Source organism: Rhinopithecus roxellana, chromosome 10, assembly GCF_007565055.1.
Source record: "Rhinopithecus roxellana isolate Shanxi Qingling chromosome 10, ASM756505v1, whole genome shotgun sequence".
NCBI classification, from domain to species: Eukaryota; Metazoa; Chordata; class Mammalia; order Primates; family Cercopithecidae; genus Rhinopithecus; species Rhinopithecus roxellana.
This window is the reverse complement of record NC_044558.1, coordinates 96,162,018-96,176,087: the sequence shown is the minus strand read 5'-3', so window position 1 is coordinate 96,176,087 and position 14,070 is coordinate 96,162,018. Positions and strand designations below refer to the sequence as shown.

The following is a 14,070-nucleotide window of genomic DNA, read 5'->3' as shown; positions in this document are numbered from 1 at the left end:
ACACCCACTCTGCTTTCTTCTTTTTTAAAACCAACATGAAGATTGAGGTGACCTAGCTTGGCTGCTCAGGACTGGGGGTGGGGGGGGGCGGTCAGGTGGCCGGGACAGGGTGCCTGAGTGGATGGACATTGGGGTGTCCAAGGTGCGCTCACCCTGAGACCTGCCTTCTCCTTAGCAAGAAGGGAGGAAGGGACCTCTAGGTAAGCTCTCACCACCATGCTTCCATGGGGGCCTCACAGGCAGACCCACTCTGACCCTGCCACTCAGGGGCTTCGGGCTCTCAGGAATGTGCCTGGGCGTCCTGAAACGTTCTCTGCAGGAGAGTGGGTTTGGGAAAGCTGAAGGCGAGTGTCCATGTGAATGTCAGGCTCTGGCTGTGGGGGGAGGTACCACACGGGCCTGTGTGCAGCCACATCTGAGCTGCTGCCCTGAGGGGCACAGGCCTCTGCCCTTCCCATTCAGGGTAAGGAACTTAGGCAGCGACAGGGATCTCGGGTCAGAGCAGCCTTGGTGGCCCATAGGGGCTGGGCTCAGGGTGCAGTGTGGATCAAGGTTCGAGAGGCCCTCGTTCTCCCAGTGATGCCATCCTGACATCTCCCCTCCAGGGGGCTGTGAGGATACCCTGGGCGGGAGACAGACCAGTACTGCAGTAACCTGGGACACCCCCGTACCCACTGGCATTTCCCGAGCACCCCTCTGTGTAGACGCCCAGGATGACCAGGTGGGGTCTTCAGGCTGACTTGCTTACAGGGGGCCACCACCAGCCGGAAGGGGAGCCTACTGCGGGGCATGGAGGGAGTGAGGATCTGACACAGTTGGGGGCATCAAGGCAGGCCCCAGAGCAGGTGACCCATATGCCAGCAGGGCCAGGGCATGTCTGATCCATCAGTCCAGCCCCCCACTCAAGAGCCCTGGATTCTGTCCCTTCCCGTGAGGCCACAGATGGGCCTCTTGATGCCTCAGGCCTTGGTCCCCTCATTGGTCAAATAAGGGAAAAGAGTGTCTGCTTTGAGAGTCTCTGATGTTCTTCAGGGTTGCAGGGAGACTCCCAGTGGGGAATGGGGGGAGGCGAACATGGAGCAGCCCCCAAGTGACAGAGCACCCCATCTTCCTCCTGCAGGGACCCTGCCGCAGAGTGTGCCCCACTGGGGACCCCCAGCTCAGCCATGCTGGCCTGTCTGCAGAGGACCCAGAACCCCCCGGGCCAACACCTGGCCCGCCCGAGCAAGAGCCTGGAGCTGCGCAAGTGTGAGTAGGATGCCTCCCCAGCCTTTGCAGGGCAGGTCGCGGGCAGAGAACCCATTTACCCCCCAGGACGTTCACCCACCATGGTCCTGTCGGAAAGTCGGTATGCTCTCTTAGGCCCCCAGGCCTTGGCCCCGGTTGTGCTGCCTTCCTGGTCTCGCTCTCCAAAATGACACCCACTCCTTTGGCCAGCTCCTGTGGAGCAAGACTCTCAACTCTGGCTTGACCTCCTTCCCAGCAGCCTCTTCTGACCACCACCATCACCATGCCCCAACCTGGCCTGTGCAACTTCACCACCATTATCTCGCCGTGTCTGTCTCCCTTACCACCATTAAAGTAGGATGACACGGAAACAAAAAATACAGAATGGGGTTCCCGCTTGAGGCCCATCAGCTGTGTGGTCTTGGGCGTTTCCTTCCCTCTCTGGCATTGCTTTGTCACTGGGAGCTGGACCTGGTGACCAGGGGTCTGTTCTCACTATCTAGGACCAGGATCCCAAACATTCTGATTTGGTTATTTTTAGCTATCATAATTTCTTTTTTAATGAAGTATGTAGAAATGGAGATTTGCATTAAAATCTGGATTTCTAGTATCTCTTGAAAAAACAAAAACAGAGGCTCTGGTAACATAGGCCTGTGTGCCTGTACTGCAGCTACGACTAGCGCTGAATGACTGCCTCTTTTAAAGGGATGTCTGTCTCCAGGTCACCGCAGTCCCCACCCCTCCCTATTGCTTCTGTCCTATAGCCCAGGATCTGTTGCCGTTTAGCATGATGCTTATGATGTGAAAATATTTTTTCTTTTAAATATTTATCTTTAGACAAGGGAACACATTCATGTTATCCAACACTTGGAGGAAGGAAGGGGTATATAGACAAAAGCCTCCCTCTGGGCCAGCCACCCGCTTCCCTCGCAGAGGGAGTTCATGTCGTCAGCTTCCTGGGTGTCCTTCTAGATGTTTTATGGGTGTCCCAGCAAATACGTGTGGAGACGCATATTTTACACACCATCCTGCACCTCACTGTTTCCCTTTGTCATCTATTCTGTATGTCAGTTTCTAAAGAGCTTCCTCATTCTTTCGCCACATGGTTTCTCTAGCAGGGGTGGCCCATAATTTATTTGGCCAGTCCTCTATTTAGACTGTAACTGACCTGTTGCTGTTAAAAGCAGTGCAGCGGTAAACCCTGGATGTGTCACGAGGATGTGGATAAAACTGCAGGGTACATTTCTGGAAGTGGAAATACCAGGTCAAAGGCATTTTGATAGCTGTGGTCTGATGGACATCTTTAGATGGTGTATCTGTGGACACCTCACATTGTGGTGTGAGGGTCTGTTCCTCACCCCTCACCATCACAGCATCATATCACACTTTTAGGTTTTGCTCACCTGAGCAGTGAAAATAGGATCACAGTGTGGGTTTTATTTTGTTTTGTTTTGTTTAGGGAGACAAAGTCTAGCTGTGTTGCCCAGGCTAATCTCAAACTCCTGGCCTCACGCCATCCTCCAGCCTCTGCTTCCTGATCAGCTGGGATTACAGGCGTGAGCCACTGCACCTGGCTACAGTGTAGTTTTAACTTAGTTTTATATGAATGAGGTTGAGTATCTTTTTGTGTCTATGCCATTTGTTTTTTCTTTGACTCATCTACTTATCTCCTTGGCTCCTTTTTTTTGGGGGGGGGGGGTGGAAATGGGTTTTGTCCTTATTGATTTGTAGGAGCTATTTGTATATTTGCATGTGATGGACTCATACCTCTGTCTGTGCTATGAGTTGAAGATGTTTTCCCCAAATTGGTTGTTTTTGATTCTGCCATGGAGAAATTTTGTTGGGGAAGTGAGATTTATCCTTTTATGGCCTTTGGATTTTACTTAGAAAGCAAAATTTGGATCATACTTAGAAAGTCCTTCCTCAGGCTGAGATTATTATTTTTTAATTCCCCCAGGTTTCTTACAGATCTTTGATGGTTTTTAAGAAATGTATGAGGACTGGCGTGGTGGCTTATACCTGTAATCCTAGAACTTTGGGAGGCCAAGGCAGGCGGATCACCTGAGGTCAGGAGTTTGAGACCAGCCTGGCCAACATAGTGAAACCCCATCTCTACTAAAAATACAAAAATTAGCCAGGCATGGTGGCACACGCCTGTAATCCCAGATACTCAGGAGGCTGAGACAGGAGAATTGCTTGAACCCAGGAGGCAGAGGTTGCAGTAAGCCAAGATAGCGCCACTGCACTCCAACCTCGGTGACAGAGTGAGACTCGGTCTCAAAAAAAAAAAAAAAGGTATGATCTCTGTATGACCTATATTTTATTGGGTACAAAGTGTGAGGTATGAATCCAAATACATTCATGTATCAGTGCAGTACTCTTTTAATTATTATGTTGTTTTAAAAAGCCTTATTGAAATATAATTCATATACTATTCACCAATTTGGAGTGTACAATTCAATGATTTTTAGTATATTCACAGCGTTATGCAGCCATCACCACAGTCAATTTTAGAATATTTTCATCACCTCGAGAAGAAAACCGACACCCATCAGTAGTCACTTCATCTCTCCCCACCAACCCCCTCCCCTTTCTCTACAATTTCCCTATTCTGGACTAGTGACTGGCTTCTTTCACTTAGAATAACATAAGTTCATCTGTGTTGCAGCATGTGTATATCCAGGTTGAGTAGCCCTTATCGGAAATGCTTGAGACCAAAGTGTTTTGAATTTTGGAAAATCTGCATTATACCAGTTGAGCATCCGAAATGCTCCAATGAGCATTTCCTTTGAATGCCATGTCAGCAGTCAAAAAGTTGCAGATTTGGGAGCACTTTGGACTTTAGATTTGGGGTGCTCAACCTGTAATTTTTTTTTTTTTTGAGACAGAGTCTCGCTGTTTCCCAGACTGGAGTGCAGTGGCACAATCTTGGCTCACTGCAGCCTCCGCCTCCCAGGTTCAAGCGATTCTCCTGCCTCAGCCTCCTGAATAGCTGGGATTACAGGCATGCACCACCACACTTGGCTAATTTTTGTATTTTTTAGTGGAGACAGGGTTTCACCATGTTGGCCAGGCTGGCCTTGAACTCCTGACTTCAGGTGATCCGCCCACCTTAGCCCCCCAAAGTGGTGGGATTACAGTCATGAGCCACCATGCCCAGCCATGTAGTACATTTTAGTATTTGGTAGAGGTTGTTGCTCCTTGTTCTCACCCTCTACCCAAATTTCCTTGGCTCTTTTATTATTTTCCTGTCTGAACTATAGAATCAATTTATCTAGGTCAAAACAAAAATCTTATTTGTGTTTCCACTGGGATTGCATTACATTTACAGATGAATTTAGGAAGAAATGACACTTTTATGATGCTGCCTTTCCCACCAAAACATGATACACTTCTCTTTCATGTCTCTCAGGAATGTTTTAACATTTGCCTGGTTGAAATCTTGCACATTGTTTGGTTCAGTTTACTTCTGGATAGTTTAGCTTTTTTAGCTAGTCTTGTCTTCCACAAATGAAGGTTGCTTATATGAAGGCTGTTAAGTTCTGCCACCTTACTGAATTCTTTTATTGTTCCTAACAGTTTTTCAATTTAGGTGCTTGGGTTTTCCAGTTATTCTATCATATGATTTACAAATGATAAATTTACCCCCTGTTTTGTTTTATACCTTAATTTCTTTATTTTATTTAATAGTTCGCTACTATTTCTGGAACAATGAAACAATAATAGTGGTGATAATAGACATTCTTGCTTTGTAGCTTCTAGATTTCGCCATTAAGCAAATTCTGGCTTTGGGGCAGATAGTTTATCAGGTTAAATAAGTCTCCATCTATTCCTGTTTTGTTGAGGATTTTAAAAATCAAGAATGGAAGGTGAACTTTGCCAAAAGACTTTTCAGTGTTTATGATCACATATTTTCCCATTTGTGAATTAATATGAATAATAGATTTCTTAATATTGAACTATCCTTGCATTCCAAATTAAACCCCAGTTGGTCATGGTAAATATTTATAATATACTGCTGGATTGGATTTGTTATTTAGGATTTTTGCCTCAGTCTCGTCAAAGAGATTGTTCTTTGGTTTTCTTTTTTTTGGAACAATTTTGTTTGGGTTTTCCTATGTTACACTCACATCATGAAGAAAATAGAGGCTTTCCTTCTCTTTGCTTTGAACAGTTTAAATATACATGGAATTATCTGTTCTTAAAAGTTTGGTTGATCCTCCATGAACCTGTTTGGGCTAGTGCAGTTATTTGGGGTGAGTGGGTAGCTCTTTGATAATGCTATTTCTTCACTAATAATTAGTTTGATTGTTCTACTGCTTTTTGAATGACTTTAGTAAATTATGTTTCTCTAGAAAAGTATCCATTTTATCCAGGTCTTCAGATTGACTTGTGTTAGTTTGAACTAAATAATTTTTACAACTCTTAAGTGATGAGTTCATTCTTATTTCTTATATTGTATATTTTGTGCTCTTTTTCCTGTTTTTCTTCATTAGGTTAGTTAGCTAATGATACTATCTATCCTCTTTCCCCAAAGATTCATCTTTAGGATTTATTTATTAGTAATTATCCTTTTCTGGTTTCTAACTCATTAATTTATGCTTTTATCTTTATTAAAACCTTCTTTCGGCTTTTAGTTTTTTTCCCTTAGAGAGTTACATTTTTACATTAATTTTTTTAAAAAAAGGAAAAATTCAGGCTACAAGGCTCTGAGCACTGAACTGTATGTAGTATTTTCATTATCTTCTAGATATTTTAAATTTTAACGTGAGACTCATTTGAGTCCCACACATCTACTCAAATAGTAGGTGTTTTGTGTGTTTTTTTGTTTGTTTGAAATGGAGTTTCGCTCTTGTTGCCCAGGCTGGAGTGCAATGGCATGATCTCGGCTCACTGCAACCTCCGCCTCCTGGGTTCAAGTGGTTCTCCTGCCTCAGCCTCCCGAGTAGCTGGGATTACAGGTGCCCGCCACGATGCCCGGCTAATTTTGTATTTTTAGTAGAGATGGGGTTTCTCCATGTTGGTCATTCTGGTCTCGAACTCCTGGCCTCAGGTGATTCACCCATCTCAGCCTCCCAAAGTACTGGGATTATGGGCGTGAGCCACCGTGCCCAGCCTTGTGTTTTACTTCTAGGGTGGTGGTAGTGTTTTTATGATCAGAGAATCTTGTCTACTATTTCTACTTTTTAGGAATTTTTTGAAACTTTCTTCATGATATAACCTATGGTAATTGTTGTAAGCTTTGTGGATTTTTTTATGGGGACTTAAAAAGTCACTTTGTTTTCAGGATTCAGTTTGGTGTATACCAATTTTATCTCCCATTAATTAGGCTATTAGGTTTTCTATAGCCTTACTGAAGTGTCATGGATAGAGAAAGGAACTAGACACCTACTGCTAACATGTTCCTGTCTATGTCTTCTTGTAGCACCTGTATCTCTGGCTTTTTGAATGGCGATGTAATGTTATTTAATGCATAGATATTAATAACCTTAAATCTTCATAGTGAATTATATCCTAAGAGATAAAATTGAATCCAGGCCAAAAAGTCCAGGATTCAGTTTTATCTATTAAAATGGTAATCTCTGCCTTTTAAATTCACATTTTTCTTAAAACCTTTGCCAATCCTTTTATTTCAACCTTTCTGAATTACTTTGTTTAGATGTGACTCATATACTATGGAGTTGGATTAAGCTTTGTGATCCAGTCTGAATGCCCTTTTTTTCTTTTAATAGGAGAGTTAGGCCATTTACATTTATTGATATGACACATGTCTGGTCTTAGTTCAGTCATTTGTGCTTTATTTAAATTGTCCTAAAATTCTTTAACTGTGTGATTTGTGTTCTCTGCTTTGTTTTGTGTACCTACTAATCATAAGGAAGGTTAGTGGCTTTGTTCTGGTGGCATAACTATTCTTTAATTCTCTATTTCTTTAGAATAGTATCTATTATTTTCCCTAAGTGGAATAAAATAATGAAATTGGTAGATTTCCTTTTTCTCTCCACAACATTTTCTTAAAGAGTTCACTTCATATTTTCAAACCTCTATTATCTAACATCAGTTTTAATGATATCTTTTGATTCCAGCTATTAAAGATGAGGATATCCGGCTGGGCACAGTGGTTCACACCTGCAGTCGCAGCACTTTGGGAGGCCAAGGTGGGCAGATCGCTTGAAGCCAGGAGTTCTACATAAAGACTAGGATATCAGTCTACTTATAATCCTGTCCCCTTCTTTCCTCCTTCCTTTCTCGTTTGTTATTAGCGATGCTATTACTGTATTCTCAGGGCTTATAGTAGAGCATCTGGTATGTCACCACAATCCCCACATTTGTTTCTGTAATAAGAATAGTGCTCACTACCAAATCTTTTGCCTTGGTTCACCCATTGTCTGAAGTTGGTCCTCTAGTATATTCCTTAAGAAAGTATATTCCTTAAGAAGGCCTCATGTGAACAATACTCCTGGAGTTTCTGCACATTCAGAATGGTCTACTTGAGTGGGTTATAAAAAAAGTAAGTTCCTGGTTCACTTTGTTTGCTTGAGGATTTTGTAGGTTTTGTTCTACTGTCTTCTAATATTGCATGTTGCCATGGAGAAGCTGAGGATTGATTTTCCCACATCTATTTGATTTCGATCTTTCCATATCTTTCATGTCCAGTTACTTGACGAGGATGTGTCTTGGAGTTGACCATAGAGAGTCTATTTTCCCTGGAACACCATATTGTGCCCTTTCAGCATGCAGATCTGAGGCTTGTATTTTAGTTTCCTTCCTTGGGGACTCCAGTTAAGCACATATTGGCTATCTTTCACCTATCTTCCCTATGTAGCTTTTTCTGATTAGACCTTTCTGACTCATTTTATGTTGCTCACTTTTTTCCCTATGTTTTCTGCACCTTTTTTTTTTTTTCTTTTTCCTGTGCTCATTCTACTTCCCCCTTTACTTGGGCAGTAAGTTGTTTTTTTTTTTTTTTTTCTGCTCTTGTATATCTTCTTTGTGTTTCTGCTTTATAGAAACAACTGCTTACTAAATTTTTTCCTTCTTGATAAAATACTTATCTATGATCTTCATCTCTTCTGTGACTATATCCTTCTGATGAGAAGTGTTTTTGGCCAACTATGAATTTACTTATGCTTTTCCTTGCTTTCATTTTTTAGTATATTTTTTATTAGGTCCTATGCTGGTTCAATTTAGATTATTTTTATTAGGCCCTATGCTGGTTCTATTTAGATTACATAGGCGGAAATGAATTTTTCCCAGTCCATCTGCAGGACTTCAGGTTAGGGAAAAGCCAGGGCCCTGTCTTGAGCTAACTAAAAATTTCCGTATGTGTGCTTATTTATCCTCTTTTTCCTCAGACCCAGGTTCCTGCAAATATGGTTTGTAACCCCACCTATTTTTCTCTTCTAAACCAAGTAGGTCTAAGGGAAGAGCCTGTCACCAGCTGACAAACCCCTACTTTCACTGCTTCAAATAAGGAGTTTAGATTTGGTACTCAGGGCATGCCCCTCACTTTTGGAAAGTGTTCGTTGCTGACTTTGAAATCTGCAGGTGTGGCCCTTTTTTCTGCTTCTTAGCCCTACTTGATCTCTGCTACTATTGGCAGCCTGTTCTTTTTTGTTCAGAGGTTTAGCAGCTACTGCAGGAATAAAAAATGGTAACATTTAACCAGCCCTTCCTTGATGAACATTTAGGTTGTTTCTAGTCTCTCACTATTCTAAACATTCCTGTAATGAACATCTTTGTACATGTGCATCAGTGCAAAAAAAAAATTCCAGGCTGGACTGTCTCAAAGGGTCTGTGCCTTTTAACCTTTGATTGCTACTGTCCAGCTGTCAAGACTCCCCTCTGCTACCAGATGGCTAGAGGAGGGGCTGGGCCTGATGACCTGTGCTGGCCCTTCCTTCCTGCTCCAAGACCGGAACAGGAGAGTGTGGATGATCACCAAGGACATCCGGCCTCCCCCGCCCATTCAGATCCTTTGACATCTCTTCACTTATTGGAAAAGACAGTGACTCTGCCTGTAATTGAAGAGCACGGGAAACAGGAAGGCAGGGAGAGAGATAAGCAGCTAATTGAATTGGGTGCCCTGCTGCTGCCAATCAGTGCCTGGACGCTAAGCCAAGGAGGCTCCTGCCCTTTCCTCCTAGGCATGGTTGTTGGGTGATAGGGCCCAGATCTCTCCTCTTGTCCCTGTTGTCCCTGGGCAGAACCAAGGCAGGAAGGGCTTTGTGACCAGACCTGGGGCCATGCTGTGTTTTCAACGAAGAGAGAAAGTTCTCGACCAGGCTATGGGCAAAATGATCTTGGATGAGTGGGTTCGGCCCTCTCCCTCTGTAAAACAAGGGCTCAGATGAGGTGGACCTAAGAAGCCACCCAGCTCTGGCCGTCTGTAATGATAATGTCAAAAGCTTGATTGAGGGGGATGAGGTGGTCCAGTCTGAGACCCCTGTCTCCCTTTTCCTGTAAAACAGGGATCAGAGTAGCTTGTGATGAGGTCTGGCTGTATGCTGAGAAATGGCCAGGGAACCAGAAAGAGCCACAGTTCACTTATCTGGGATCCAAGGTCAGATGGGCCAGAGGAGGTGGGTTGCAATGAGCTGTGGGTCCGGGAGTTTGGGCAGCAGGCTGTCGCGGCCTATCCTAGGTGACTGGAAAAAGTGACCTGCAGAAAAACAAAGGAACCTGCCTACCCCTGGGCCAGCAGCCTGTGGATCTCAACTGCTCAGGTTCTTCCCCACTAATTAATAAATATTTGACTTTCCCATTATGGAGTTAATATGCAAACTTTGAGTCACATGCTGCCAAAAATACAGGCTGTGCAGAAGCCCCAGAGAGGCACCATGGGGGCTGGCGGCGAGATGGGGGTACTCAGGGATTGGGCCTCGTCCCTGTCCAAGGGTCCCAAGGAAGGTGGAGCCAAGGCAGCTGTCCCAGGAGGCAGACATGAGTACCCACCCTCCTCAGCTGGACCTTGGGTAAGTGATGTGGCCTCTCTGTGCCCCAGGCTGCTCTTCTGTGGCTGAGGGTAGCGTGCCCACGCTGCCCCATCCACGTGAACCCCTAGGGCACAAGCTTTGGGACTGTCTAGGGGTCAAATACGGGCTATGCCCTGATGGGGGTGTGTATGTGTGGTCTTGGACAAGTTAGTGACTGTGCCTCAGTTTCCTTTGCTGTGATACGGAGACAGGAATGGAAGGAGGGACCCTGCAGGGCCTAGCAGCTGACCCAGACACCTCACCTGCCTCCATCCCAGGGGCGGGAGCCTCTTTCCCACAATATCCATGCCCACAAGGGGGCAAGAAACTCCGCCACCCATATTGCTCATGATAGATGAGCTTTGAAGGGCTTGTCATCCAAGAGGATCAGGGAGCAGCTCTTCCCCAATTCCCACCCTCACCCCACCCCTACCCTACAGATCCTCAGGACACTGACAGGCTGGAGCTACTGCCCAAGTGAACCGCCGTCCACCAGCATTCCTGCAGGTGCCACTGCTTCCACTCATGCTAATAAAAGACGGAAGAAACAAAGCAATTTAAAATTCCAATGAAATTAAAAATAAATCTAGGGCTGCACAGCAGATTCAGTTATGTAGCTGTTGCTGAGTGTAGCCTGAGGGATGGAAGGAAGGTCTGGGGCCGCCCCCTGCCGCGGGTACCAAGCGTGCGAGAGGACAGAGGCTCGGAGATGAAGGGCCGGGAGCGGGCCAGATAGATCCCATCCCTGTTTAGGATTTAACAACTAAAACTAAGCTCTGAGCCAACTAGGAAGGAAGTCACCCTCCTTCATTTACCAGAGTCCAACCACAATCCACTACAAACAAACTCGAGGTTTGATAAAATCAGAGGGAGACAAAGATCCAAATCACTGCTTGTCCACACACTGCACAGAGGCTGTGGCCAGCACAGATAAGCGAGGACAAGTAAATTAAAAGGTAGTATAAAGATTAGAAAGGAGTAAAATTATCTGCATAGAAAAACCCAAGAATCCAGTTGCAGTAGTCCCAGCTACTCAGGAGGAGTTCAAGAGATCAGCGTGGCCAACATATTGAGACCCTGTCTCTAAAAAAAGAAAAAAAAAGAAAACCCAAGAGAATAAGACTTTAGCAACATAAGATCAACATACTAACACAACTGTACTCCTTGACAGCAGAGGCTGGCAAACATTTTCTGTGAAGAGCAGATATTTTCAGCTTTGCGGGCCATACAGTTTCTTTTGTAATTTATTAACACTCCAGTTCTTGCAGGAATACAGCCACAGACATACATAAATGAAGGGGTATAACTGTGTTCCAATAAGACTTTATTTACAAAAGCAGGCAGCAGGCCAGATTTGGCCCACAAGGCAGTAGTTTGGGACTCTTTTTTTTTTTGAAACAGGGTCTTGCCCTGTCACCCTGACTGGTGGGCAGTGGCGTGGTCATGGCTTGCTACAGCCTCGACCTCTTGGGCTCCAGTGATTCTCCCACCTCAGCTTCCTGAGTAGCTGGGACTACAAGCTCATGCCACCATGCTCAGATAATTTTTTAATGTTTAGTAGGGATGGGGGGGGTCTCACTATGTTACCCAGGCTGGTCTTGAACTCCTGCCTCAAGTGACCCTCCTGCCTCAGCCTCCCAAAGCACTGGGATTACAGGTATGAACCACTGCGCTTAGCCTATCCATTTTATAATTCAGCAATTTGTCTTTTTATGAAGTTGTAAAACTTCTTCATATATTCTAGATACAAGTGCCATATCAGGCGCATGATCTGCAAATATTTTTTCCCAGTCTGGAGTTGTCTGCACTGTCTTTATGGTATCCTTTGAAGCACAAAAGTTTTGAATGTTGATGATGTCAGGATGTCTTTGGTCACTTGTATTTTTGGTAAGAAGGCTTTGCATATCCCAGGGTCATTTTAGCTCTTTCATTTATGTCTGTAATTCTTTTCTTTTGTTTTGTTTTTTTGAGATGCAGTGTGTGTTGTTGCCCAGGCTGGAGTGAATGGCGCAATCTCAGCTCACCGCAACCTTCCTACCTCAGCCTCCCAAGTAGCTGGGATTACAGGCATGCGCCACCATGCCCAGCTAATTTTGTGGTTTTTTTTTTTTTTTTTTTTTCTTTGAGACGGAGTCTCGCTCTGTCACCCAAGCTGGAGTGCACTGGCCAGATCTCAGCTCACCGCAAGCTCCGCCTTCTGGGTTCACGCCATTCTGCTGCCTCAGCCTCCCGAGTAGCTGGGACTACAGGCGCCCGCCACCTCGCCCGGCTAGTTTTTTGCATTTTTTAGTAGAGACGGGGTTTCACCGTGTTAGCCAGGATGGTCTCGATCTCCTGACCTTGTGATCCGCCCGCCTCGGCCTCCCAAAGTGCTGGGATTACAGGCTTGAGCCACCGCGCCCGGCCTTTTGTATTTTTAGAGAGGGTTTCTCCATGTTGGTCAGGCTGGTCTCGAATTCCCGACCTCAGGTGATCTGCCCGCCTCGGCTTCCCAAAGTGCTGGGATTACAGGTGTGAGCCACTGTGCCCGGCCTGTAATTCATTTTAAGTTTTGTGTACATCATGAGGAAAGTATCCAACTTCATTCTTTTGCATATCGATATCTAGCTGTCCCAACACCATTTGTTGAAGAGACCAGTCTTTCTCCTACTGAGTTGTTTTGGCTCCCTTGTGAAAATCAATTGACCATAAATGTAAGGGTTTATTTCTGGATTTTCTTTTTTTTTTTTTTTTTTTTTTTGAGATGGAGTCTCTCTCTGTCACCCAGGCTGGAGTTCAGTGGCACCATCTCGGCTCACTGAAAGCTCCACCTCCCGGGTTCATGCATTCTCCTGCCTCAGCCTCCCAGGTAGCTGGGATTACAGGCGACTGCCATCACGCCTGACTAATTTTTTGTATTTTTTTTAGTAGAGACGGAGTTTCACCATGTTAGCCAGGATGGTCTTGATCTCCTGACCTCAGGAGATCTGCCCACCTGGGCCTCCCAAAGTGCTGGGATTATAGGCGTGAGCCACCACGCCTGGCCTATTTTTGGATTTTCTATTCCATTGATCTATATGTCCATCTTTATGCCAGTACCACACTGTCTTGATTCCTGCAGCTTTGTATTAAATTTTGAAATCAGAAAGTGTAAATTCTCCAACTTTGTCCTCCTCCTTCAAGATTGTTTTGGCTATTCTGAGTCCCATGAAGTGTAGTCTCAGCTTGTCAAGTTCTGCAAAGAAGCCAGCTGAGGTTTTGATAGAGATTTGCATTGGATTTATGGGTCAACTTAGAGAATATTTCTGTCTTATTATTGTCTTCCAATCCATGAACATAGGGTGTTTCCATTTATTTCTTTCAACAATGTTTTACAGTTTTCAGATTTTGAGTTTTGCTCTTTTATTAAATTTATTCCTCAGTATTCTTTTTGATGCTGTTGTAATTGGAATTTTTTTTATTTTTGGATTGTTCATTGTGAGTATATAGAAACTGTTGATTTTTGTATATTGATCTTATATCCTGCAACCTTGCCGAACTTCTTTATTCTAATAGTTTTTTAGTGAATTTCTTCGGCTATCCTGTATACAAGATAATGTCATCTGTGACTAGAGATGGTTTTACTTCTTTCTAATATGAATGCTCTTTTTTTGTCTAATTGCTCTGACAAAAACTTTTATTACAATGTTGAATAGGAGTGGAAAGATACTTTGTCTTATTCCTGATTGTAGAGGGAAAGAATTCAGTCTTTTACCATGAAGTGTCATGTTAACTATGTAGTTTTCATAGTTTTTTGAGTATTTTATCATGAGGGATATTGATTTGGCAAATGCTCTGTGTCTATTGGGATGAACATGTGGTAGTTGTCCTTCTGTCAATATGGTATTAACAT

The 14,070-nt window shown here is 44.2% G+C and overlaps 1 protein-coding gene across 1 annotated transcript in view; it reads left to right on the top strand.

The window, feature by feature from the left end:
• FAM222A (family with sequence similarity 222 member A) overlaps positions 1-14,070 on the top strand; it is a 55,868-nt gene that overhangs the window by 29,052 nt on the left and 12,746 nt on the right. The window contains exon 2 of the mRNA XM_010379447.2: positions 1,121-1,248. Coding sequence (XP_010377749.1) covers positions 1,167-1,248 — 82 coding nt within the window. The 5' untranslated portion in view covers positions 1,121-1,166. The remainder of the gene's footprint in view (positions 1-1,120; positions 1,249-14,070) is intronic.